General features: G+C 43.5%; 2 protein-coding genes across 3 annotated transcripts in view; both read left to right on the forward strand.

The window, feature by feature from the left end:
• The first annotated feature begins 1,726 nt into the window (after positions 1-1,726).
• Positions 1,727-3,434, forward strand: LOC115193443 (uncharacterized). Its single transcript, XM_029752132.1, has 2 exons — positions 1,727-2,131; positions 2,326-3,434. Exons 1-2 carry the CDS (start codon positions 1,804-1,806, stop codon positions 3,432-3,434), a joined length of 1,437 nt encoding a protein of 478 aa, XP_029607992.1. The 5' UTR covers positions 1,727-1,803.
• Positions 3,435-13,813: 10,379 nt separating this feature from the next.
• Positions 13,814-24,614, forward strand: part of LOC115193516 (butyrophilin subfamily 1 member A1) — an 86,881-nt gene continuing 76,080 nt past the window's right edge. The window contains exon 1 of one of the 2 annotated variants that reach the window (XM_029752214.1): positions 13,814-14,028. In XM_029752214.1, coding sequence (XP_029608074.1) covers positions 13,959-14,028 — 70 coding nt within the window. In that variant the 5' untranslated portion in view covers positions 13,814-13,958. The remainder of the gene's footprint in view (positions 14,029-24,614) is intronic. The other variant, XM_029752209.1, reaches the window with a different exon arrangement.

Below are 24,614 nucleotides of genomic sequence, written 5' to 3' on the forward strand. Positions count from 1 at the left end.
TAGATAGACTACCCCTGGATGCAACCGCTGTGTCAGGTTTTAAAATAGCTTTACGGAGAAAGCACATTTTTCAATATTTTGAGTACATAGCTCAGCCATCACGGTGAGCTATTCAGACACCCGCCAAGTTCGGGGCAACCTAAACTCAGAATTAGTATTCGAAATATTCTCTTACCTTTGCTGATCTTCGTCAGAATGCACTCCCAGGACTGCTACTTCCACAAGAAATGTTGTTTTTGTTCGAAATAATCCATATTTATGTACAAATACCTCCGTTTTGTTCGTGCGTACAGATCACTTATCCAAAGGCATAACGCGCGAGCGCGGAACGAGAGACGAAAGTCAAAATGTTCCATTACCGTACTTAGAAGCATGTCAAACGCTGTTTAAAATAAATCTTTATGGTATTTTTAACGTAGAATTGCAATAATATTCCAACCGGACAATAGCATATTCATTCAAGAAGAAAAAGAAGGAACGGCGTGACCGCGCATATCCAATCCCTTTGTTGCCAGGCAGACCACTCAGTAACTGAGCTCCTATTATCTGCCCAGTGACAGGAAAATGCTCAAACCACTTAATGAAGGCTTTAGACAGCCAATGGAAGCCTTAGGAAGTGCAACGTCACCCCACAGACACTGTAGCTTTGATAGAAAATCAGAAGAACTACAATTCTCAGACTTTCCACTTCCTGCTTGAATTTTTCTCAGGTTTTTGCCTGCCATATGAGTTCTGTTATACTCACAGACACCATTCAAACAGTTTTAGAAACTTCAGAGTGTTTTCTATCCAAATCTACTAATAATATGCATATTTTAGTTTCTGGGCCAGAGTAGTAACCTGTTTAATTTGGGTACGTTTTTCATCCGGCCGTGAAAATACTGCCCCCTAGCCCAGACAGGTTAACAGCTTCTACCCCAAGTCATAAGACTCCTGATCAGCTAATCAAATGGCTACCCAGACTATTTGCATTGCCCCCCCCCCCACACACACACACACACGCTGCTGCTACTCTCTGTTTATTATCTATGCATGGTCACTTTCACTCTACCTACATGTACATATTACCTCAATTTCCTCGACTAACCGGTGCCCCGCACATTGACTCTGTATCGGTACCCCTGTATATAGTCTCGCTATTGTTATTTTACTGCTGCTCTTTAATTATTTGTTTACTTTTATTTTTACTTATCAATTTTTTACTTCACTTATTTTTTCTTTACTGCATTGTTAGTTAAGGGCTTGTAGGTAAGCATTTCACTGTAAGGTCTACACCTGTTGTATTTGGCGCATGTGACAAATGAAATTAGATTTGACTATATAGGGAGTAAGGTGCCAATCTGTCTTCTGGTAGGCTGTTCTGTACTCAACCTGTCTTCTGGTAGGCTGTTCTGTACTCAACCTGTCTTCTGGTAGGCCGTTCTGTTCTCAACCTGTCTTCTGGTAGGCCGTTCTGTACTCAACCTGTCTTCTGGTAGGCTGTTCTGTTCTCAACCTGTCTTCTGGTAGGTTGTTCTGTTCTCAACCTGTCTTCTGGTAGGTTGTTCTGTTCTCAACCTGTCTTCTGGTAGGGCCGTTCCTGTTCTCAACCTGTCCTTCTGGTAGGCCGTTTGTACTCAACCTGTCCTTCTGGTAGGCCGTTTTGTACTCACCTGTCTGTGTGTTCTCCTTCCAGATCTATGAGAGCTCTCCCATGGAACAGGAAGTGATGCGCATATACTCCTCCCCCCCCCTCCGCTGGACGACGAATCAGGGGGAGAGGAGGTTGATGACGAGTTTGGGGATTTCTCTGGGGGTGTGGCAATGTCATCCAACCAGACGTGCCCCTCCATAACAGACCCCGCCTCCCCGACCCCATCAACGGTGCGCTTTAGTGTTAGTAACTCCTCCTCTTTCGCCGGAACTACCCATAGCAACGGAATCTCAAAACAGTTCCGAGCAGCTGACGACCTGAAGAAGCCATGGGCGCCGGTGGTGGACCAATCACAGCCCGCTAATACTGGGACCTCAGAGATTGGCAGGGTTCGGCTGGGGTTGGAGGTCAAAGGGCAGCCCTGTCATTGCAACCTCCCTGACCTCCCTCTCACCAATGGGTTTACCAATCGACATCACCAGGGAACTATGTCTGCAGGTAACAACTTTAGTCCTGAGGGCTGTCATGGAGTTGTTAGTGAGGTTGCCTAGCAACTTAGTCTTTGTTTTTTATGTATTGTGTTTTTAATCCTTGATCATTTTTAATATGTACTGTTGAACTCAAATGGCTGAGGCATCTCTATACGTATTTTAAATACGTTCCAATAAAATGTATTAATTCATTCACCACAGGTCTTGTACCGGCTGGGCAGAGCTCCCCCAGCCAGGAGCAGGGGTTTGCAGATTTCTCTGCGTTCGCCGAGCCAGAGATGGAGCTGGAGCCCTGGTGCTGCGGCTTCACTCACAGTACAGAGCACAGGAAGGACAGCAGGACGGAAGGGACAAACCTAACCAACGGTTTCTGTAATGCACACTCAGTCCAGAAGGACATAGAGCAGATGGCCAGAATAGAGCCTGGCGGGCCTGACTCTCAATGTTTAGCAGAGCAAGGGGAGAGGGACTGCACTGGAGTCCAGCAACACTGTAAGCTGAGGGGCCACCCTCAGGACTCTGGCCTCTTAGCCACCACAGAGGTGCTCTGTGTTAGGGGTGAGGGCCTGGAGGAGCCTGGAGAGAGGGCACCCAGCATCAACAGGGATAGCACGCTTACACAGGACCCAGAACTGGGAGGGAGGAGGGCGGAGGAGGAGGAAGCTAAGGAGAGCGAAACAGAGGACAGTGTCTCTCCTCTCCCCACCACAGTCAGTGGGTCAGTGAGTGAGGAGTTTGCCTCCTTTGGTGAGGCTGTGTCGTCAGACGCTTTGGAGGAGTTTGGGGACTTTGGCGAGACGGTCTTCACTCCCTTGTCAATAGGGGAGGAGGAGAAGGAGAAAGAGGAGGTGCAGCGGAGTGACCTCAGGGAGGAGACCAAGACAAAGATGGTGGAGGAGGAAGATGAAGAAGAGGACTTTGGAAACTTCAGGGATGCTGGATCCTTCCCTAGCCAGGAGGACTTTGCTGACTTCAACCAATCGGAGTCCAGAACACAGAGGGCTGTCGGCGACTTTGACCAGGACTATTCTGAGGACCCAGGTCCGACCCAGGCGTGTGGGAGGAGGTTGGACATGGAGACCTTTCCCCTCAGCGACAGCTTTGCAGACTTCCACTCTGCTCCCCTGGAGGGCTGGGGGGCGTTTGGGGACCAGAGAGGTCTGTCAGAGGGGGAGACCTGGGCAGAGTTTGGAGAGGAGGATAGACCCAGGTGGACAGAAGAGGCGGAGGTGAAGAAAGGTGGAGAGAGATGTCAGGGAGGTGCTGCTGTACGAAGGGACAGTCTGCAGGTGAGTGGTCTTCTGAGTTAGTAGAGTGGATTTATATTGTGTAACGCCGGAGAGACAGTCCCAGCTCCGACACCTCACATTTCCCCAACATGGCCGACACTGGTGAGATGAATGGTCAGCTGCCACATGCTCAAATGTAAAGTGATAGAGCGTTGGGACTCCCAACAGGATTCTCCAGGAGTCTGGATAACGAGGCATCCTACAGTACTTAGTTGTCCCACATCTGGTAGAAATCCACTCTGACATTTGTAGTATGTTTGTCATAACCGCTGACTCCACAAGAATAATTCTGCCCAGGTGGGTTTTATTATTGTATCAATAGATTGTCACTGCAGTTAGCCTACAGGTAGTTCCTACAGGTAGCTCACCCCAAAATGAGTTTGCTGGAATAAGACAGTTCCTGCCAGACATCAGTTCGCTTCAAAATCAGGTAGATGGACATAGTTAGTTTACAAATCTTTCCCATTAATTGTGTTTGATTACAATGTAGTAGACTGCACTGTAGTAGATCTCAAACAAGCCTTGTCTCTCCCATTCAGGCCTCCATGTCTATCCGGCTACAGAGAGTCCTGCAGACCAGCTTCCCTGCAGTGGCAGTCCCAGAACTGGATCAGGAGAGGGAGGAGACTGGGGTGGAGGGGGAGGAGGACTGGGTGGAGGGGAGGAGACTGGGTTGGAGGGGGAGGAGACGGGGCTGGAGGGGGAGGAGACGGGCTGGAGGGGGAGGGGACGGGGCTGGAGGGGGAGGAGACGGGGCTGGAGGGGGAGGAGACGGGGGTGGAGGGGGAGGGGACGGGGACGGGGGTGGAAGGGGAGGAGACGGGGGTGGAGGAGGAGGAGACGGGGGTGGAGGAGGAGGAGACAGGGGTGGAGGAGGAGGAGGACAGTGGGGTGGAGGTATTGAAGGTACTCAGCCTCAGGGCTTTGCTAGAGACTCTAGACACCCAGCCTGAGGAAGAGGAGTCGAAGGGGCTCAACCACACTACACACTGGTGAGAGAACCTCTAGTGATGAAGATGATTAAAACGATGATGATGATGGTGGTTCAGTGGAATAACAGCAGATAGCATTGGAGGCTGGCCAAAGCACTACTCTGCTGTATGTGACCGCCTCCTTGTTTTGCTTTACCCAGGGTTCCTAGGGGTGTGTGGCGGCAGCCTCAGGACCTCCACGATGCTGTGGGCCTGGGGTTCCAGTGGGGTGGTTCCCATAGCAACAGGGCCCTGCTCCGCTGTCTGGGGATGGACCAGGAACATGGTAACGGCCTCTTTTCAGTTTAAGGCCACACTCAGTAATTATGTGAATGGCTCCATGCATAGCAGAGTGAGCCACAGCCACCTCAACAGAATAACAGCAGATGTAAACAAACAGTAAGAAAATGGATGGATGTCATTTCACATGACTTTATAACATCTACATGTATAGAGCTCAGTGAATGACTTTCCATTAGAGAAACATAACTAAATAAAACATGAAGCCATCTGTCTATGACAACAACAACATCAACGATGTAGTAAGTAATGTGTCTGTCTGTCCGTAAGCCCCTCCCTCCCTCCCTCCCCATATTACCATATTGTACATCATCTACTGTAAATGTGTCTATATATCCCCTTTACTATGTAGAAGTGCTCTGTTGTTGCTGTGTCTATAGTGTACATACTGTATGTGGGTTATGTCAATTCTTCATCTATAATATAATGTTACTCTGTCTGTATATTCTGTTTATTGGTGGAAAAGCAGCACCATTTCACCAGCTTGAATTCCTGCTACATGTAAAGTTACTTGGTGATTTCTGATTCACTCTCTCCTCCACAGTTGTTCACTGGCCAGAGGGAAAAACAGCCTGTCATAGTTCCTGTGTTTGCAACCAGCCTGGTGAGTGGACTGATGAGATACTGTTCTGTGTCCCAAATGGAACCCTATTCACTGTATAGGGCACTACTTTAGACCAGGGCCCATATGGACACAGTCCATGGTTCCATTTCTGTCCCTAGATCCTCCCCTAAGCCTGGGTACCAGTCAGTTTGTTCGTCATGCCTCTCCTGGCCACTTGTTTTTCATGCCAACATGACCAGGAGTTGACATGATAGCACAACAGATCTGGGACCAGGCTCCATTCCCTTAGCCTTGTATGCTGATAGCCCCTTAATTAATGGTCACAGATCTGAAAATACTGGGTATGTGTAAAGCAATAAGATGATGACTCGACTGTCGGCCATATTGCTTTCTCCCTCTCCAAACCTTTCATCATGTGACATGTGGTTCCATGGTGACCTCTTTCTTTCTCTGCCACTCCCTTTCCCATTCACCTTTGATTCCCTATCGCTCTCCCATCTCTCTCTCTCTCCCGTCACCCACCTCTCTCCTCTCTCTCTCAGGGAATGTTAGAGCCCACCAAAGAGCCGCTGAGACCAGCTTCAGCTGCGGAGAAGACTGCTGCCACAGCACAAGCACTTCCTGGGTCACAGGAACCACCACCACCTCGTCAATACAGGTACAGAAACAGGTTGTAGGGTGAAGTTGTCCTAGTGTTGAGATGGGGTACAGTTTAGCATTTCCCTGCTAATGGTTACAGTTAGAATTGGGGTAGGTGAAGCAGATCCTAGATCTGTACCTAGGGAAACTTCACCCGGGAGCAACAGGCACACCACGGCTGTGTGTGAACATGTTACCAGCTGTTAACTCTCCTCGTCTTTGTTTGCTCAATGCCTCACCCCTTTCTCAAAGCTCATTGGAGGAGGAGGAGGTCTGAGAGGAGGGACCTTGGATCCTCTCTTACAATGAATTTTGAGAGAGGTAAGAATAGTTATTTTCCTTGAATTCAGGACAGAAGAGGCAAGGATGTGACAGTTGGTAATGTTTCCAGACAGTCTGACTAGGATGTGACAGTTGGTAATGTTTCCAGACAGTCTGACTAGGATGTGACAGTTGGTAATGTTTCCAGACAGTCTGACTAGGATGTGACAGTTGGTAATGTTTCCAGACAGTCCTACAAGGATGTGACAGTTGGTAATGTTTCCAGACAGTCTGACTAGGATATGACAGTTGGTAATGTTTCCAGTCAGTCTGACTAGGATGTGACTGTTGGTAATGTTTCCAGACAGTCTGACTAGGATGTGACAGTTGGTAATGTTTCCAGACAGTCTGACTAGGATATGACAGTTGGTAATGTTTCCAGACAGTCTGACTAGGATGTGACTGTTGGTAATGTTTCCAGACAGTCTGACTAGGATGTGACTGTTGGTAATGTTTCCAGACACTGACTAGGATGTGACTGTTGGTAATGTTTCCAGACAGTCTGACTAGGATGTGACTGTTGGTAATGTTTCCAGACAGTCTGACTAGGATGTGACAGTTGGTAATGTATTCCAGACAGTCTGACTAGGATGTGACTGTTGGTAATGTTCCAGACAGTCTGACTAGGATGTGACTGTTGGTAATGTTTCCAGACAGTCTGACTAGGATGTGACAGTTGGGAAAGTCTCCAGACAGCCGGTGACTCACATAGTATACCCAACACAAACAGGGCAACATTGGGCACTATATTTTATACTCCCTTGATAATGAAGTTAACCCTAAACTCTGACCTAGGATCAGATATCCTTACCGCAGATCCTAGCATTAGGAGGATAATGACAATATCCTGGACTAACTAACTCCCAATTCCTCTGTGCTGTCCTCTATCCATCACTAAGACCTGGCCATATTCACAAAGTGTCTCGGAGTAGGAGTACTGATCTAGGATCAGTCTAGTCTTTGAACTAATAATCAATAAGATAACAAGAACCAGGGGGACCTGAATCTAGATCAGCACTCCTTTGTCTGACGTGCTTTTGTGAGTATGGGCCTTCAAGAGACTTTGTTGAACAGAGGGCACAATGCTGAGCCTCACTACAGTTTGTTCCTTCTGCCAGCAGGGGGCCCCCCAGCCTTGGTCCCAGTTTGACTGGAGCAGAAGTGGCCTTGGCGTCAACCGTCTGGATGGTACGTCCTCCCACTGAGCCCCCTACCTACAGGGCCAGAGATGAGGCTGCTGTACACAGTCTCCCCCTCCGACTCTGCTGCTACCTGACTTTTGTTTCTCTCTTTGGTTCCAATGTCCACACCAGCATACTAGACTACCACCTATAATGAAGCATTGTGTTGGACATACTAGACTACCACCTATAATGAAGCATTGTGTTGGACATACTAGACTACCACCTATAATGAAGCAATGTGTTGGACATACTAGACTACCACCTATAATGAAGCAATGTGTTGGACATACTAGACTACCATTTATAATGAAGCAATGTGTTGGACATACTAGACTACCATTTATAATGAAGCAATGTGTTGAACATACTAGACTACCATTTATAATGAAGCAATGTGTTGAACATACTAGACTACCATTTATAATGAAGCAATGTGTTGAACATACTAGACTACCATTTATAATGAAGCAATGTGTTGAACATACTAGACTACCATTTATAATGAAGCAATGTGTTGGACATACTAGACTACCATTTATAATGAAGCAATGTGTTGGACATACTAGACTACCATTTATAATGAAGCAATGTGTTGAACATACTAGACTACCATTTATAATGAAGCAATGTGTTGGACATGCTAGACTACCATTTATAATGAAGCAATGTGTTGAACACACTAGACTACCATTTATAATGAAGCAATGTGTTGGACACACTAGACTACCACCTATAATGAAGCAATGTGTTGGACATACTAGACTACCATTTATAATGAAGCAATGTGTTGGACACACTAGACTACCACCTATAATGAAGCAATGTGTTGAACATACTAGACTACCATTTATAATGAAGCAATGTGTTGGACATGCTAGACTACCATTTATAATGAAGCAATGTGTTGAACACACTAGACTACCATTTATAATGAAGCAATGTGTTGGACACACTAGACTACCACCTATAATGAAGCAATGTGTTGAACATACTAGACTACCATTTATAATGAAGCAATGTGTTGGACACACTAGACTACCACCTATAATGAAGCAATGTGTTGAACATACTAGACTACCATTTATAATGAAGCATTGTGTTGGACACACTAGACTACCATTTATAATGAAGCAATGTGTTGAACACACTAGACTACCATTTATACTGAAGCATTGTGTTGGACACACTAGACTACCATTTATACTGAAGCATTGTGTTGGACATACTAGACTACCATTTATAATGAAGCATTGTGTTGGACATGCTAGACTACCATTTATAATGAAGCATTGTGTTGGACATACTAGACTACCATTTATAATGAAGCAATGTGTTGGACATACTAGACTACCATTTATACTGAAGCATTGTGTTGGACATACTAGACTACCATTTATAATGAAGCAATGTGTTGGACATACTAGACTACCATTTATAATGAAGCAATGTGTTGGACATACTAGACTACCATTTATAATGAAGCATTGTGTTGGACATACTAGACTACCATTTATAATGAAGCAATGTGTTGGACATGCATTCTAAGTAAGTGGTATGCAAGTGTGGACTTTGGAACATAGTCTCTATCACTCCCCCTCTCTCCCCCCTCTCCCCCTCTCTCCCCCCTCTCCCTCTCTCTCCCCCTCTCTCCCCCTCTCTCCCCTCCCCCCCTCTCCCTCTAGATGGTACTACTCATTTTCATGACAGTCTTTCCCTTTAATTGTATCTTATACTGTGGAATCTCAAGGCTCTCTCTCTCTCTATACGTCTAACTTAACCGGCTACCTCATCTGCCCTGTATAGAGTGATGCTTATGAGGTTTCTCACATGTTGTTACCCTTCATCATTGATCCAAACACTGTTTCTTATTGCACTGGGTGAGAGTTCTTTCAGTATTAGTGGATGGAATGGGGCAAAGACAAGTCAAGCCATATAGATGAATGTGTGGCCATAGCCTAAAGGGAATCCCTTCAGTAGCTGCATTTTAGTTGTAGTAGAAATAAGCTCATGTGAAAAAGCCTGAGATCCAGACCTGTTCTGTACTAACATTCCACATTCTTTGTAATTTGTCTTATGCCAAAAATGATGTTTGGCATGACATGGAGTGGAATATTAGCACAAACAGACTGGTATCCAGACTAGAGAAAGCCAGGTTCCTCTTACTGGTATTCAGACTAGAGAAAGCCAGGATCCTCTTACTGGTATCCAGACTAGAGAAAGCCAGGATCCTCTTACTGGTATCCAGACTAGAGAAAGCCAGGTTCCTCTTACTGGTACCCAGGATAGAGAAAGCCAGGATTCTCTTACTGGTACCCAGGATAGAGAAAGCCAGGTTCCTCTTACTGGTACCCAGGATAGAGAAAGCCAGGATTCTCTTACTGGTATCCAGACTAGAGAAAGCCAGGATTCTCTTACTAGTACCCAGGATAGAGAAAGCCAGGATCCTCTTACTGGTACCCAGGATAGAGAAAGCCAGGTTCCTCTTACTAGTACCCAGGATAGAGAAAGCCAGGATTCTCTTACTGGTACCCAGGATAGAGAAAGCCAGGTTCCTCTTACTGGTACCCAGGATAGAGAAAGCCAGGATTCTCTTACTGGTATCCAGACTAGAGAAAGCCAGGATTCTCTTACTAGTACCCAGGATAGAGAAAGCCAGGATCCTCTTACTGGTACCCAGGATAGAGAAAGCCAGGATCCTCTTACTAGTACCCAGGATAGAGAAAGCCAGGATCTTCTTACTGGTACCCAGACTAGAGAAAGCCAGGATTCTCTTACTAGTACCCAGGATAGAGAAAGCCAGGATCCTCTTACTAGTACCCAGGATAGAGAAAGCCAGGATTCTCTTACTGGTACCCAGGATAGAGAAAGCCAGGATTATCTTACTGTTTTCTGTTTAAGCTGCTATTCTGTGTTTTCTTATATTCTTCTGTATCTTTACTTTTCATTTTCTTTGTAAAATAAAGAGGACATATATATTCAGTAAACGGAAACTGATCTTTACAATCACTGTGATATATATAAAAAATACATTTTGATTTAGCTTGTATATGTTTTTATATTTCTTTTTAGATTCCCCCAACCAATGATGTGTTTTAAGGTTCTTTCAGTGTGGTTGCAATAAACACTGTTGTAAATACGTGAATAAACCTCTTTCTAATATATTACACCTATCTGAGCTGTCCTGCCTCTTGGTTTTCTCTGGCTGTTCTATCACTGCACTGACTACTTTCCTCCGTAGACATGGATAGATGTAACACATCCTGGTTTAACATGGGCAGTGCCATTGAGGCCGTTCACCATTAGGAAGCAGTCAACTGGGTGGGAATTTCTATAGGATAAATAAGGATCACAGAATTCCATCCAGATCAGCAAGAAGGATCTGTCAATGAATTATTCTCCTGAGCAAACATTCCATACCTGGATGTGACAGTAAATCACCCACCTTGGCCTTAATGCCTGTTCAGACAACACACTCCAGGAGGCAGTATGCAAACCCTTTCAGTTTGTTTACCGAATGCCAATTTACTAGTTGAGGTAAAATGGAGAAAGCCCTCAATATTGCTGCCCATGCTGTCTCTGAAGCCAGTATGGCAAAGATGTAAGGAAGAGCACTCTATCCAACTCTATGCTGCTTTCCTCTGTTCTGTAGATTCTTATTCCAGCTCTATACTGCCACCCACTGTGTTGAAAGACCAAATGCTTGATGGTTTCTTCGCCACTTGCTAGTAGTTTGTACACCTTGATTTGGACCAAATACAGAAGTGCTATGGTTGTCTTTTTGTTTTGAACTCTAAACACAGTCCAGAATTATTAGCATCAGCTAACTATCTTCCAGAAGTTCATAGACAGATGAGGGATTGAGAAACACAGGTGTACAGTATGTAACAGTCCTGGGTGAAGTTTCCCCTAAGTACAGATCTAGGATCAGCTTCCCCTCCCCCAATCCTAACCTGAACCATTAGTGGAAGATACAACTAGGGGCATCTTCACCCTGGTTCTATGTACCCCCTTCACCTCCCTCCCTCTAGTCCCTGTAGAGAGCAGAGGTCCCTCAGGGCTGAATCTCCATATCTTTGGGCCACTCACGCATGCAAACATACACATAATTGCCCCTGAAAAATAGGTGTTTGATAAATATTTTTGTCACTTTTTGTTGACGAAATGAACATTGATATGCGCACACTAAACAAGTTTACATTGGTATCCATGAACATGGAAGTCACATTGGTGGGCAGTGTAATTACAGAGTTACTACAGTGTCGGTACAATGTGTGTAAATGCGTATTGTGTGTATGTAAATGTTTTGTGTGTGTGTGTGTGTGTATGTGTGAAGTGGTGGATCCAGAGCTAGACAGTGACACAAGCAGCCGTCTAGCAGACAACCTGAACCACCTCATGTCTACTATGGAGAACACCACTACCTCCACCAGGTCAGACTGACACACACACACACACACACACACACACACACACACACACACACACACACGTAGAGATCAATAATTGATAATCAAGCATAATCGATTGGATTTATATCGTGCTTTGCCAGGTCTGAAAGAGCTTTGCATGGAAAGAGAGTAAACTCACTTGCAATCAAATGTGGCCTCTGTGTTTTTCCCATCTTAATGTGTTGTTTGTGTCAGGAAACCCCATAGGGATGAAGAGGACCAGCTGAGTGAGGAGGCAGCCAGGGTGATCTGTGGGCTGGCTGACCTGTCCTTCATGAAGGCTAAGGTCCTAATGTTCCCCATCACCCTCACACCAGCCGCTGGCTCTGGTACACTGCTAGAGTGATACATACACACATGGATGGACACAAACACAGAAGACTTCTCCGCTTCAAAGCCAGATTGAACATTAATGCAAAGTCAATATGTTGATAATCAGGAATATGCTGAAATTGTTAGTCTTTTGTTCTGAATGTATTGATGTATTTATGTTGTGACACAGTGGTTGAGGTCTGAGACTGATCCACACTTACCTCCAGCCATCTGCCTCGTTCCCCCAGTGGTCTTACATCTCTTTTGAAGATGGTGATTTTATCTTCATGTATTTATTCTTAATGTGTGTATAGTTATTCATGTAAATTCATCATTAATCCATAGGAAATATATTGTATTTAATATTTACATAACAGATTGGTTATAACAATATTTATATGATATATGTTTGTGTTGTTGATCCAGAGTGTGATTTCCTCTTAAATGGCACCCTATTCCCTATGTAGTGCACTATTGTTGACCAGAGCCATATGGGACCTGGTGAAAAGTAGTGCACTACATAGGGGATAGGGTAACATTTGGGACAAAGCCTATCATCATGGGGTTAACTACTGTTAAAGAATATAATAGCACAAGTCTTAATGAATAGGGCCTCCAGAACCCTACTATTTCTGATTAGTGTCTCGGGGGAAACAGTTCTGTGTGTTCACATGATCTGCCATTAAAGGGGCAATCCAGTATTGGTACATCATTATTTGTAACCTTTAAATGAATGATATGTAGCCATTGATTGTTAAAGAATGTAACGTATAAATGCCTCATGAGCTCAGGTCAACTGTTTTACCCCATCAGAACCCATCAGAACCCATCAGAACCCATCAGAACCCATTGCTTGTAAATAATGTAATTGGTAAGTAACGCTGTATAGCTTCAGACAATGGTTAAAACTATCATTTTGATCTCGTGGCTCTTTAAATTTGAGTGGTTTAATTTCCCCAGCTTCATCCCACAGCTGTTTACCAAAAGAATGTGGTGGGTGGCCATTTAGTAGTTTGAATCCCAGATCGCCCCTTCAAGGGTCATGTGGTGGTGCTCACAGGTAAAGAGCAATATACATTGTTTTTGTTCCGTTTTGTGTGTTTGATATTTGGGTTTGTGACAGTTTCTCACAATTGTTCCCGCTGCCTGTATACATTTTCAGGGATGCCTTTGCACATTCTAAAGATATGAAATGAATGTGACCTATAGTTAACTGGTACATAATAATAAGATCTGTGGAGGAAAACTATAAGGGACTAAAATGTAAGGGACTTCCTATGGAAAAAGACTAAAGAGCCTATGGAAAGGTTTCAATACATTCGTTAGGGTCTTTTTAAACTGGTGTGAATGTAGCTATTTATTTTAGTGTACATACAAATAAAAATGTATTTAAGAAGGGCTACATGAATGTGTGGTTTTGTACTCTGTGAATGTCAGGTGTTACAGACACTTACAACCAATGATCATCCCAACCACCCAGGATGACCTCTGCTCTCTCTTGTTAAATCGTCAAAATGCTCAAACAACATTTGTACTATTTTTAATTCATACATTTTCACTCTCCCCACCACTTTCTTTTCTGACGTGCTGTAAAGAGGGTCAGAATATTTATCAATAACATTAAGTGGGTTATATTAAACCTTTTATTTTCCATTACTCTTAAAAAACACACCTAGATTGACAGAGCAGTGTTCTCTATAATAGCATAGTGATAATGAATAAGATGCTGGTCTACTGGTTGATATCTGGTTCTGATCTTTATAATTGATGTTTCTTTGTTAGACCAATTGTCTCTTTCAGGAATAATGGAGACTGGACCAGACAGTCTGTTTGTGACCCTCCTGCTTCTCCTCCACAGTTCACACTCTGAGTCAGGTAACTACAGTGTTAATTCCCTCTGTCTGGTAACTACAGTGTTAATTCCCTCTGTCTGGTAACTACAGTGTTAATTCCCTCTGTCTGGTAACTACAGTGTTAATTCCCTCTGTCTGGTAACTACAGTGTTAATTCCCTCTGTCTGGTAACTACAGTGTTAATTCCCTCTGTCTGGTAACTACACTGCTAATTCCCTCTGTCTGGTAACTACACTGCTAATTCCCTCTGTCTGGTAACTACACTGCTAATTCCCTCTGTCTGGTAACTACAGTGTTAATTCCCTCTGTCTGGTAACTACAGTGTTAATTCCCTCTGTCTGGTAACTACAATGTTAATTCCCTCTGTGTCTGGTAACTACACTGCTAATTCCCTCTGTCTGGTAACTACACTGCTAATTCCCTCTGTCTGGTAACTACATTGCTAATTCCCTCTGTGTCTGGTAACTACACTGCTAATTCCCTCTGAGTCTGGTAACTACACTGCTAATTCCCTCTGTCTGGTAACTACACTGCTAATTCCCTCTGTGTCTGGTAACTACACTGCTAATTCCCTCTGTGTGGTAACTACACTGCTAATTCCCTCTGTGTCTGGTCACTACACTGCTAATTCCCTCTGTCTGGTAACTACACTGCTAATTCCATCTGAGTCTGGTAACTACACTGCTAATTCCCTCTGTCTGGTAACTACACTGCTAATTCCCTCTGTCTGGTAACTACACTGCTAATTCCCTCTGTGTCTGGTAACTACACTGCTAATTCCCTCTGAGTCTGGTAACTACACTGCTAATTCCCTCTGTCTGGTAACTACACTGCTAATTCCCTCTGTCTGGTAACTACACTGCTAATTTCCTCTGTCTGGTAACTACACTGCTAATTCCCTCTGTGTCTGGTAACTACACTGCTAATTCCCTCTGTGTCTGGTAACTACACTGCTAATTCCCTCTGTCTGGTAAATACACTGCTAATTCCCTCTGTCTGGTAACTACACTGCTAATTCCCTCTGTCTGGTAACTACACTGCTAATTCCCTGTGTCTGGTAACTACACTGCCAATTCCCTCTGAGTCTGGTAACTACAGTGTTAATTCCCTCTGTCTGGTAACTACACTGCTAATTCCCTCTGTGTCTGGTAACTACACTGCTAATTCCCTCTGTCTGGTAACTACAGTGTTAATTCCCTCTGTCTGGTAACTACACTGCTAATTCCCTCTGAGTCTGGTAACTACACTGCTAATTCCCTCTGTCTGGTAACTACACTGCTAATTCCCTCTCTGTCTGGTAACTACACTGCTAATTCCCTCTGAGTCTGGTAACTACACTGCTATTTCCCTCTGTCTGGTAACTACACTGCTAATTCCCTCTCTGTCTGGTAACTACACTGCTAATTCCCTCTGTGTCTGGTAACTACACTGCTAATTCCCTCTGAGTCTGGTAACTACACTGCCAATTCCCTCTGAGTCTGGTAACTACACTGCTAATTCCCTCTGTCTGGTAACTACACTGCTAATTCCCTCTGTGTCTGGTAACTACACTGCTAATTCCCTCTGTGTCTGGTAACTACACTGCTAATTCCCTCTGTCTGGTAACTACACTGCTAATTCCCTCTGAGTCTGGTAACTACACTGCTAATTCCCTCTGAGTCTGGTAACTACACTGCTAATTCCCTCTGTCTGGTAACTACACTGCTAATTCCCTCTGTGTCTGGTAACTACACTGCTAATTCCCTCTGAGTCTGGTAACTACACTGCCAATTCCCTCTGAGTCTGGTAACTACACTGCTAATTCCCTCTGTCTGGTAACTACACTGCTAATTCCCTCTGTCTGGTAACTACACTGCTAATTCCCTCTGAGTCTGGTAACTACACTGCTAATTCCCTCTGTCTGGTAACTACACTGCTAATTCCCTCTGTCTGGTAACTACACTGCCAATTCCCTCTGAGTCTGGTAACTACACTGCTAATTCCCTCTGTCTGGTAACTACACTGCTAATTCCCTCTGAGTCTGGTAACTACACTGCTAATTCCCTCTGAGTCTTGTAACTACACTGCCAATTCCCTCTGAGTCTGGTAACTACACTGCTAATTCCCTCTGTCTGGTAACTACACTGCTAATTCCCTCTGTGTCTGGTAACTACACTGCTAATTCCCTCTGTCTGGTAACTACACTGCTAATTCTCTCTGTCTGGTAACTACAATGCCAATTCCCTCTGAGTCTGGTAACTACACTGCTAATTCCCTCTGAGTCTGGTAACTACACTGCTAATTCCCTCTGTCTGGTAACTACACTGCTAATTCCCTCTGTCTGGTAACTACACTGCTAATTCCCTCTGTCTGGTAACTACACTGCTAATTCCCTCTGAGTCTGGTAACTACACTGCTAATTCCCTCTGTCTGGTAACTACACTGCTAATTCCCTCTGTCTGGTAACTACACTGCTAATTCCCTCTGTGTCTGGTAACTACACTGCCAATTCTCTCTGTCTTGTAACTACAATGCCAATTCCCTCTGAGTCTGGTAACTACACTGCTAATTCCCTCTGAGTCTGGTAACTACACTGCTAATTCCCTCTGTCTGGTAACTACACTGCTAATTCCCTCTGTCTGGTAACTACACTGCTAATTCCCTGTGTCTGGTAACTACACTGCTAATTCCCTGTGTCTGGTAACTACACTGCTAATTCCCTCTGTGTCTGGTAACTACACTGCTAATTCCCTCTGAGTCTGGTAACTACACTGCTAATTCCCTCTGTGTCTGGTAACTACACTGCTAATTCCCTCTGTGTCTGGTAACTACACTGCTAATTCCCTCTGAGTCTGGTAACTACACTGCTAATTCCCTCTGAGTCTGGTAACTACACTGCTAATTCCCTCTGTGTCTGGTAACTACACTGCTAATTCCCTCTGTCTGGTAACTACACTGCTAATTCCCTCTGAGTCTGGTAACTACAATACGTATTCCCTGTGTGTGTGAGCGTGCGACACTTGCATTTTTTGTTCAATGTTTTGAATGCACATTCAAATAAATTAAGTCTCACAATTTGTGTGTCTTTAGTGGTGGGTAATGTACCTACAGTCTGTGTGTCTTTATTGGTGGGTAATGTACCTACAGTCTGTGTGTCTTTATTGGTGGGTAATGTACCTACAGTCTGTTTGTCTTTAGTGGTGGGTAATGTACCTACAGTCTGTGTGTCTTTAGTGGTGGGTAATGTACCTACAGTCTGTGTGTCTTTATTGGTGGGTAATGTACCTACAGTCTGTGTGTCTTTATTGGTGGGTAATGTACCTACAGTCTGTGTGTCTTTAGTGGTGGATAATGTACCTACAGTCTGTGTGTCTTTATTGGTGGGTAATGTACCTACAGTCTGTGTGTCTTTATTGGTGGGTAATGTACCTACAGTCTGTGTGTCTTTAGTGGTGGGTAATGTACCTACAGTCTGTGTGTCTTTAGTGGTGGGTAATGTACCTACAGTCTGTGTGTCTTTAGTGGTGGGTAATGTACCTACAGTCTGTGTGTCTTTATTGGTGGGTAATGTACCTACAGTCTGTGTGTCTTTATTGGTGGGTAATGTACCTACAGTCTGTGTGTCTTTAGTGGTGGGTAATGTACCTACAGTCTGTGTGTCTTTATTGGTGGGTAATGTACCTACAGTCTGTGTGTCTTTAGTGGTGGGTAATGTACCTACAGTCTGTGTGTCTTTAGTGGTGGGTAATGTACCTACAGTCTGTGTATCTTTAGTGGTGGGTAATGTACCTACAGTCTGTGTGTCTTTAGTGGTGGGTAATGTACCTACAGTCTGTGTGTCTTTATTGGTGGGTAATGTACCTACAGTCTGTGTGTCTTTATTGGTGGGTAATGTACCTACAGTCTGTGTGTCTTTATTGTTGGGTAATGTACCTACAGTCTGTGTGTCTTTAGTGGTGGGTAATGTACCTACAGTCTGTGTGTCTTTAGTGGTGGGTAATGTACCTACAGTCTGTGTCTTTAATGGTGGGTAATGTACCTACAGTCTGTGTGTCTTTAGTGGTGGGTAATGTACCTACAGTCTGTGTATCTTTAGTGGTGGGTAATGTACCTACAGTCTGTGTGTCTTTAGTGGTGGGTAATGTACCTACAGTCTGTGTCTTTATTGTTGGGTAATGTACCTACAGTCTGTGTGTCTTTAGTGGTGGGTAATGTACCTACAGTCTGTGTGTCTTTAGTGGTGGGTAATGTACCTACAGTCTGTGTCTTTAATGGTGGGTAATGTACCTACAGTCTGTGTGTCTTTAGTGGTGGGTAATGTACCTACAGTCTGTGTATCTTTAGTGGTGGGTAATGTACCTACAGTCTGTGTGTCTTTAGTGGTGGGTAATGTACCTACAGTCTGTGGGTCTTTAGTGGTGGGTAATGTACCTACAGTCTGTGTGTCTTTAGTGGTGGGTAATGTACCTACAGTCTGTGTATCTTTAGTGGTGGGTAATGTACCTACAGTCTGTGTATCTTTAGTGGTGGGTAATGTACCTACAGTCTGTGTGTCTTTAGTGGTGGGTAATGTACCTACAGTCTGTGTGTCTTTAGTGGTGGGTAATGTACCTACAGTCTGTGGGTCTTTAGTGGTGGGTAATGTACCTACAGTCTGTGTGTCTTTAGTGGTGGGTAATGTACCTACAGTCTGTGTGTCTTTATTGGTGGGTAATGTACCTACAGTCTGTGTGTCTTTATTGGTGGGTAATGTACCTACAGTCTGTGTGTCTTTAGTGGTGGGTAATGTACCTACAGTCTGTGTGTCTTTATTGGTGGGTAATGTACCTACAGTCTGTGTGTCTTTAGTGGTGGGTAATGTACCTACAGTCTGTGTGTCTTTAGTGGTGGGTAATGTACCTACAGTCTGTGTGTCTTTATTGGTGGGTAATGTACCTACAGTCTGTGTGTCTTTAGTGGTGGGTAATGTACCTACAGTCTGTGTGTCTTTATTGGTGGGTAATGTACCTACAGTCTGTGTGTCTTTATTGGTGGGTAATGTACCTACAGTCTGTGTGTCTTTAGTGGTGGGTAATGTACCTACAGTCTGTGTCTTTAATGGTGGGTAATGTACCTACAGTCTGTGTGTCTTTAGTGGTGGGTAATGTACCTACAGGCTGTGAAAAAGTATTTTCCCCCTTTCTGATTCTCTATTTTTGCATATTTTTAATACTGAATGTAATCAGATCTTCAACCAAAACTTAATATTAAATAAAGCGAACCTGAGTTTACAAATATAAATGAAAAAATTATAGTCTACTTATTTTATTATTTAACTGTTATGCAAAACCCAATTCCCCAGTGTGAAATTGTAATTGCTCCCTTACACTCAATAAGTGGTTGTGCCACCATTAGCACCGATGACTGCAACCAAATGCTTCCTGTAGTTGTTGATCATTCTTTCACATCGCTGTGGAGGAATTTTGGCCCACTCTTGCATGCAGAACTGGTTTAACTCGTGACATATGTGGGTTTTGAAGCATGAACTGCTTGTTTGAAATCCTGCCACAACATCTCATTCCAAAAGTTCAAACGTGTTGCTTTTTAGCCATGTTCATGTAGACTTGTGTTTTGGATCATTGTCTTGCTGCATGACCCACCTACGCTTCAGCTTCACCTCACAGATGGATGGCCTGACATTCTCCTGTAGAATGATCTGATACAGAGCAGAATTCCTGGTTCCTTTCATTAAGGCATGTCCTCCAGGTCCTGAGGCAGCAAAGCATCCCAAAACCATCACACTACCACCACAATGCTTGACCGTTGGTATGAGATTCTTACTGTGGAATGCAGTGTTAGGTTTTCGCCAGACAGAATCGGACCCATCTCATCCAGCAAGTTGACTCAAGTTTGCCAGGAAGCACCTGGATGATCATCAAGACTCTTGGAAGAATGTTCTATGGACAGACGAGTCAAAAGTATAACGTTTTTGGACGACATGCGTCCCATTATGTCTGGCGAAAACCAAACACTGCATTCCACAGTCAGAACCTTATACCAACGGTCAAGCATGGTGGTGGAAGTGTGACGGAACATTCCTAGAATCCGGAGGGAATAAGCAGGAAATCCTAGAATCCTCCAACCAGGATTTCTGGAAAACCAGGACATTTATTGAATGTTCCCAGAATTCTGCAACCCTAAGTATATTAAAATCTGCTGTTGATTAACATGTTGACACTGATGACTGACTTTTCTTTTTAATCTGCAGGTGTGATAATAGATCAACTCAAACTGCAGAGGGGTAAGTAGTGGTTTAATTGTCCCTAACCCAGATTACACACTCCTGTAAATATTCACTTAACAGACTTCTAATCTCCTAATTAACATGTTAATGATGTTCTCATTGTCTTCCATCTACTCTACATATGTACAGATGACTTGACAAAGGACAGGGGTAAGTAGTGTCTTCAGATCATCACTTTGCTACAATTATGTGAACCATTTTGTTCATTTGTTTATTTTTGGAGCACATTAAAGGTGTTCCTTCTGATGTTGGAACAGTGGTATGAGACAAGAGCCGGGATTCAATGCAAGGCTCATTATAACACAGCACACTATAACAGACTTTTAAAGGTATTTTATGCTTGAGTCGATGTGCATTCACCATGAATGCAATTTACGCGAACGTCGGGGAAAACATGTGCATTGTTGGCTGTATAGTGACAATGCTATATACAGGGTCAGTTCAATACCATACTATATACAGGGTCAGTTCAATACCATACTATATATAGGGTCAGTTCAATACCATACTATATACAGGGTCAGTTCAATACCATACTATATACAGGGTCAGTTTTATACCATACTATATACAGGGTCAGTTCAATACCATACTATATACAGGGTCAGTTCAATACCATACTATATACAGGGTCAGTTTAATACCATACTATATACAGGGTCAGTTCAATACCATACTATATACAGGGTCAGTTCCAATACCATACTATATACAGGGTCAGTTCAATACCATACTATATACAGGGTCAGCTCCAATACCATACTATATACAGGGTCAGTTCAATACCATACTATATACAGGGTCAGCTCCAATACCATACTATATACAGGGTCAGTTCCAGTACCATACTATATACAGGGTCAGTTCAATACCATACTATATACAGGGTCAGTTCAATACCATACTATATACAGGGTCAGTTCAACACCATACTATATACAGGGTCAGTTTAATGCCATACTACATACAGGGTCAGTTCAATACCATACAATATACAGGGTCAGTTCAACACCATACTATATACAGGGTCAGTTCCAGTACCATACTATATACAGGGTCAGTTCCAGTACCATACTATATACAGGGTCAGTTCCAGTACCTTACTATATACAGGGTCAGTTCAATACCATACTATATACAGGGTCAGTTCAATACCATACTATATACAGGGTCAGTTCAATACCATACTATATACAGGGTCAGTTCAATACCATACTATATACAGGGTCAGTTCAATACCATACTATATACAGGGTCAGTTTAATGCCATACTACATACAGGGTCAGTTCAATACCATACAATATACAGGGTCAGTTCAACACCATACTATATACAGGGTCAGTTCCAGTACCATACTATATACAGGGTCAGTTCCAGTACCATACTATATACAGGGTCCAACCAGCCAGCCAAAATGCTCTCAATGGTACAGCTGTATAACTTTTTGAAGATTTTATTGCCCGTACCAAACTTTTTCAACCTCCCTAGGGGGAAGAGGCTATGTCGTGCCTTCTTCTTGACTATACGTGTGTGTTTGGACCATTTTAAGTCTTTAGTGATTTGGACACCAAATAAACTTGAAGCTCTTGACCTGCTCAACTGCGGCCCCGTCGATGTGGATGACGACGTGCTCTAATATGGTTTCCGTGCCCACCACAGCACAGAGACAGCCTTAGTTAACGAGGTAAATGATCTTAGAGCCAGCACAGATGCCAAACATTTCTCTGTCCTTGTACTCTTAGATTTAAGTGCTGCATTTGACACTGTTGACCATGATGTCCTTCTGGACAGACTGGAGAGGTGGGTTGGTCTCTCTAGTCCAGACGTATTTAACCGGTCGAGAGTTTTTTGTCACTCTCGGTGAACATAACTCAGAGAAAATACACATCACATGTGGCGTTCCACAAGGTTCGATTTTGGGTCCGGTACTGTTCAGATTATATATGTTACCCCTTGACAGCGTTATCAGAAAGCACAGCATTGATTTTCACTGCTACGCAGACGATACACAACTACACATTTCTGTGTCACCAGAGTATTTTAGCTCCAAGGATAAATGATTAGACTATATTAGTGATTTAAATGCTTCGACTTTCTCCAGCTAAATCAAGACTAGACAGAGGTACTTATTGTTGGAGTCAAAGCACAGAGAGAGAATCTAGTCGCACATTTTAATTCACAGGCAATAAAGATAAAACACCAGGTAAAAAACCTAGGTGTTATTTTAGATTCTGAAATAAATGTTGAATCACACACTATGAATGTGACCAAAATATAGCTTTTTACCACCTGTTTTTAAATCAATCCACGGTTGTGCTCCCCAATACATGTCAGACATGCTTCTAAGTTATGTACCCAGTAGGTTCCCTTAGGTCCTTTGGCACTGGCCTTTTAACTATCCCAAAGCTGAGGACCAAGAGACATGGAGAGGCAGCCTTTAGTTATTATGCCCCCAGCCTCTGGAATAGCCTGCCAGAGAACCTGAGGGGGGACCAAGAGACATGTAGAGGCAGCCTTTAGTTATTATGCCCCCAGTCTCTGGAATAGCCTGCCAGAGAACCTGAGAAGCCAGAGAACCTGTTTGTTCCTGTGAAGCACATTGCATTGCATCCCATGCCTGAAATGTTATGTATAAATAAAGCTTGATTTTATTTTATTCAGTTCATCATTTTGCTCATATTATTACAACCACAAGTAGGAAAACATCTAAGTAGGAAAAGATCTTATTTAAAGGCACAATCTGCGTTTGGTACATACATTTTTGGACTTCTAATTTAACGATTTATACCCATTGATTCTTGAAGAATATAACTTATAAATGCCTCAGGAGCTTAGTACAACGTACCCCATTAGAACCCCATTAGAACTCAAAATACAAGCTTATTTTACTCCATATTTCTATTTGTAAACAAACTCTGTATAGCCTCAAAACATGGTTAAAACTGTAATTTCATGTATGGTCAGTCCTTGCATCCAAAGCTCACTTTATGAATTTGTGTGGTTTCATTTCTTCAGCTCAATCCCTCAGCTGTTTACCAAAGAAAGTGGCGGGAGGCCGTTTAGTTATTTAAATCCCAGATTGCCCCTTTAAGGATAATGGGATAGTGATGCTTACAGGTAAAGAGGGATCAGTGTTTGTGGAAATGTATTTCATTTGATTTCTTATTTCCATTTTTCCATTTCTCAAACTTGTTCCCACTGCCTGTATACATTTTCAAGGATGCCTTTGCACATTCTAAAGATATGAAATGAATGTGACCTATAGTTAACTGGTGCTGAATAATAAGATCTGTGGAGGAAAACTATGGACTGTAAAATGTAAGGCTTCCTATGGAAAAACATAAGACATTAAAGTATATATCAATGATGTCGCTCTTGCTGCGGGTGATTCCCTGATCCACCTCTACGCAGACGACACCATTCTGTATACATCTGGCCATTCTTTAGACACTGTGTTAACTAACCTCCAAACAAGCTTCAATGCCATAAAACACTCCTTCCGTGGCCTCCAACTGCTCTACGCTAGTAAAACCAAATGCATGCTTTTCAACTGTTCGCTGCCTGCACCTGCCCGCCCGACTAGCATCACTACTCTGGATGGTTCTGACCTAGAATATGTGGACAACTATAAATACCTAGGTGTCTGGCTGGACTGTAAACTCTCCTTCCAGACTCATATTAAACATCTCCAATCCAAAATCAAATCTAGAATTGGCTTTCTATTTCGCAACAAAGCCTCCTTCACTCAGGTCGCCAAACTTACCCTCGTAAAACTGACCATCCTACCGATCCTCGGCTTCGGCGATGTCATCTACAAAATAGCTACCAATAATCTACTCAGAAAACTTGATGCAATCTATCACAGTGCCATCCGTTTTGTTACCAAAGCCCCTTATACCACCCACCACTGCGACCTGTGTGCTCTAGTCGGCTGGCCCTCACTAGATATTCGTCGCCAGACCCACTGGCTCCAGGTCATCTATAAATCTATGCTAGGTAAAGCTCCGCCTTATCTCAGCTCACTGGTCACGATAACAACACCCACCCGTAGCACGCGCTCCAGCAGGTATATCTCACTGGCCATCCCCAAAGCCAACACCTCCTTTGGCCGCCTTTCCTTCCAGTTCTCTGCTGCCAGTGACTGGAACGAATTGCAAAAATCGCTGAAGCTGAAGACTTACATTTCCCTCACTAACTTTAAACATCAGCTATCTGAGCAGCTAACCGATCGCTGCAGCTGTACATAACCCATCTGTAAATAGCCCACCCAATCTACCTACCTCATCCCCATATTGTTTTTATTTACTTCTCTGCTCTTTTGCACACCAGTATCTCTACTTGCACG

Source organism: Salmo trutta, chromosome 5, assembly GCF_901001165.1.
Source record: "Salmo trutta chromosome 5, fSalTru1.1, whole genome shotgun sequence".
Classification (NCBI taxonomy): Eukaryota; Metazoa; Chordata; class Actinopteri; order Salmoniformes; family Salmonidae; genus Salmo; species Salmo trutta.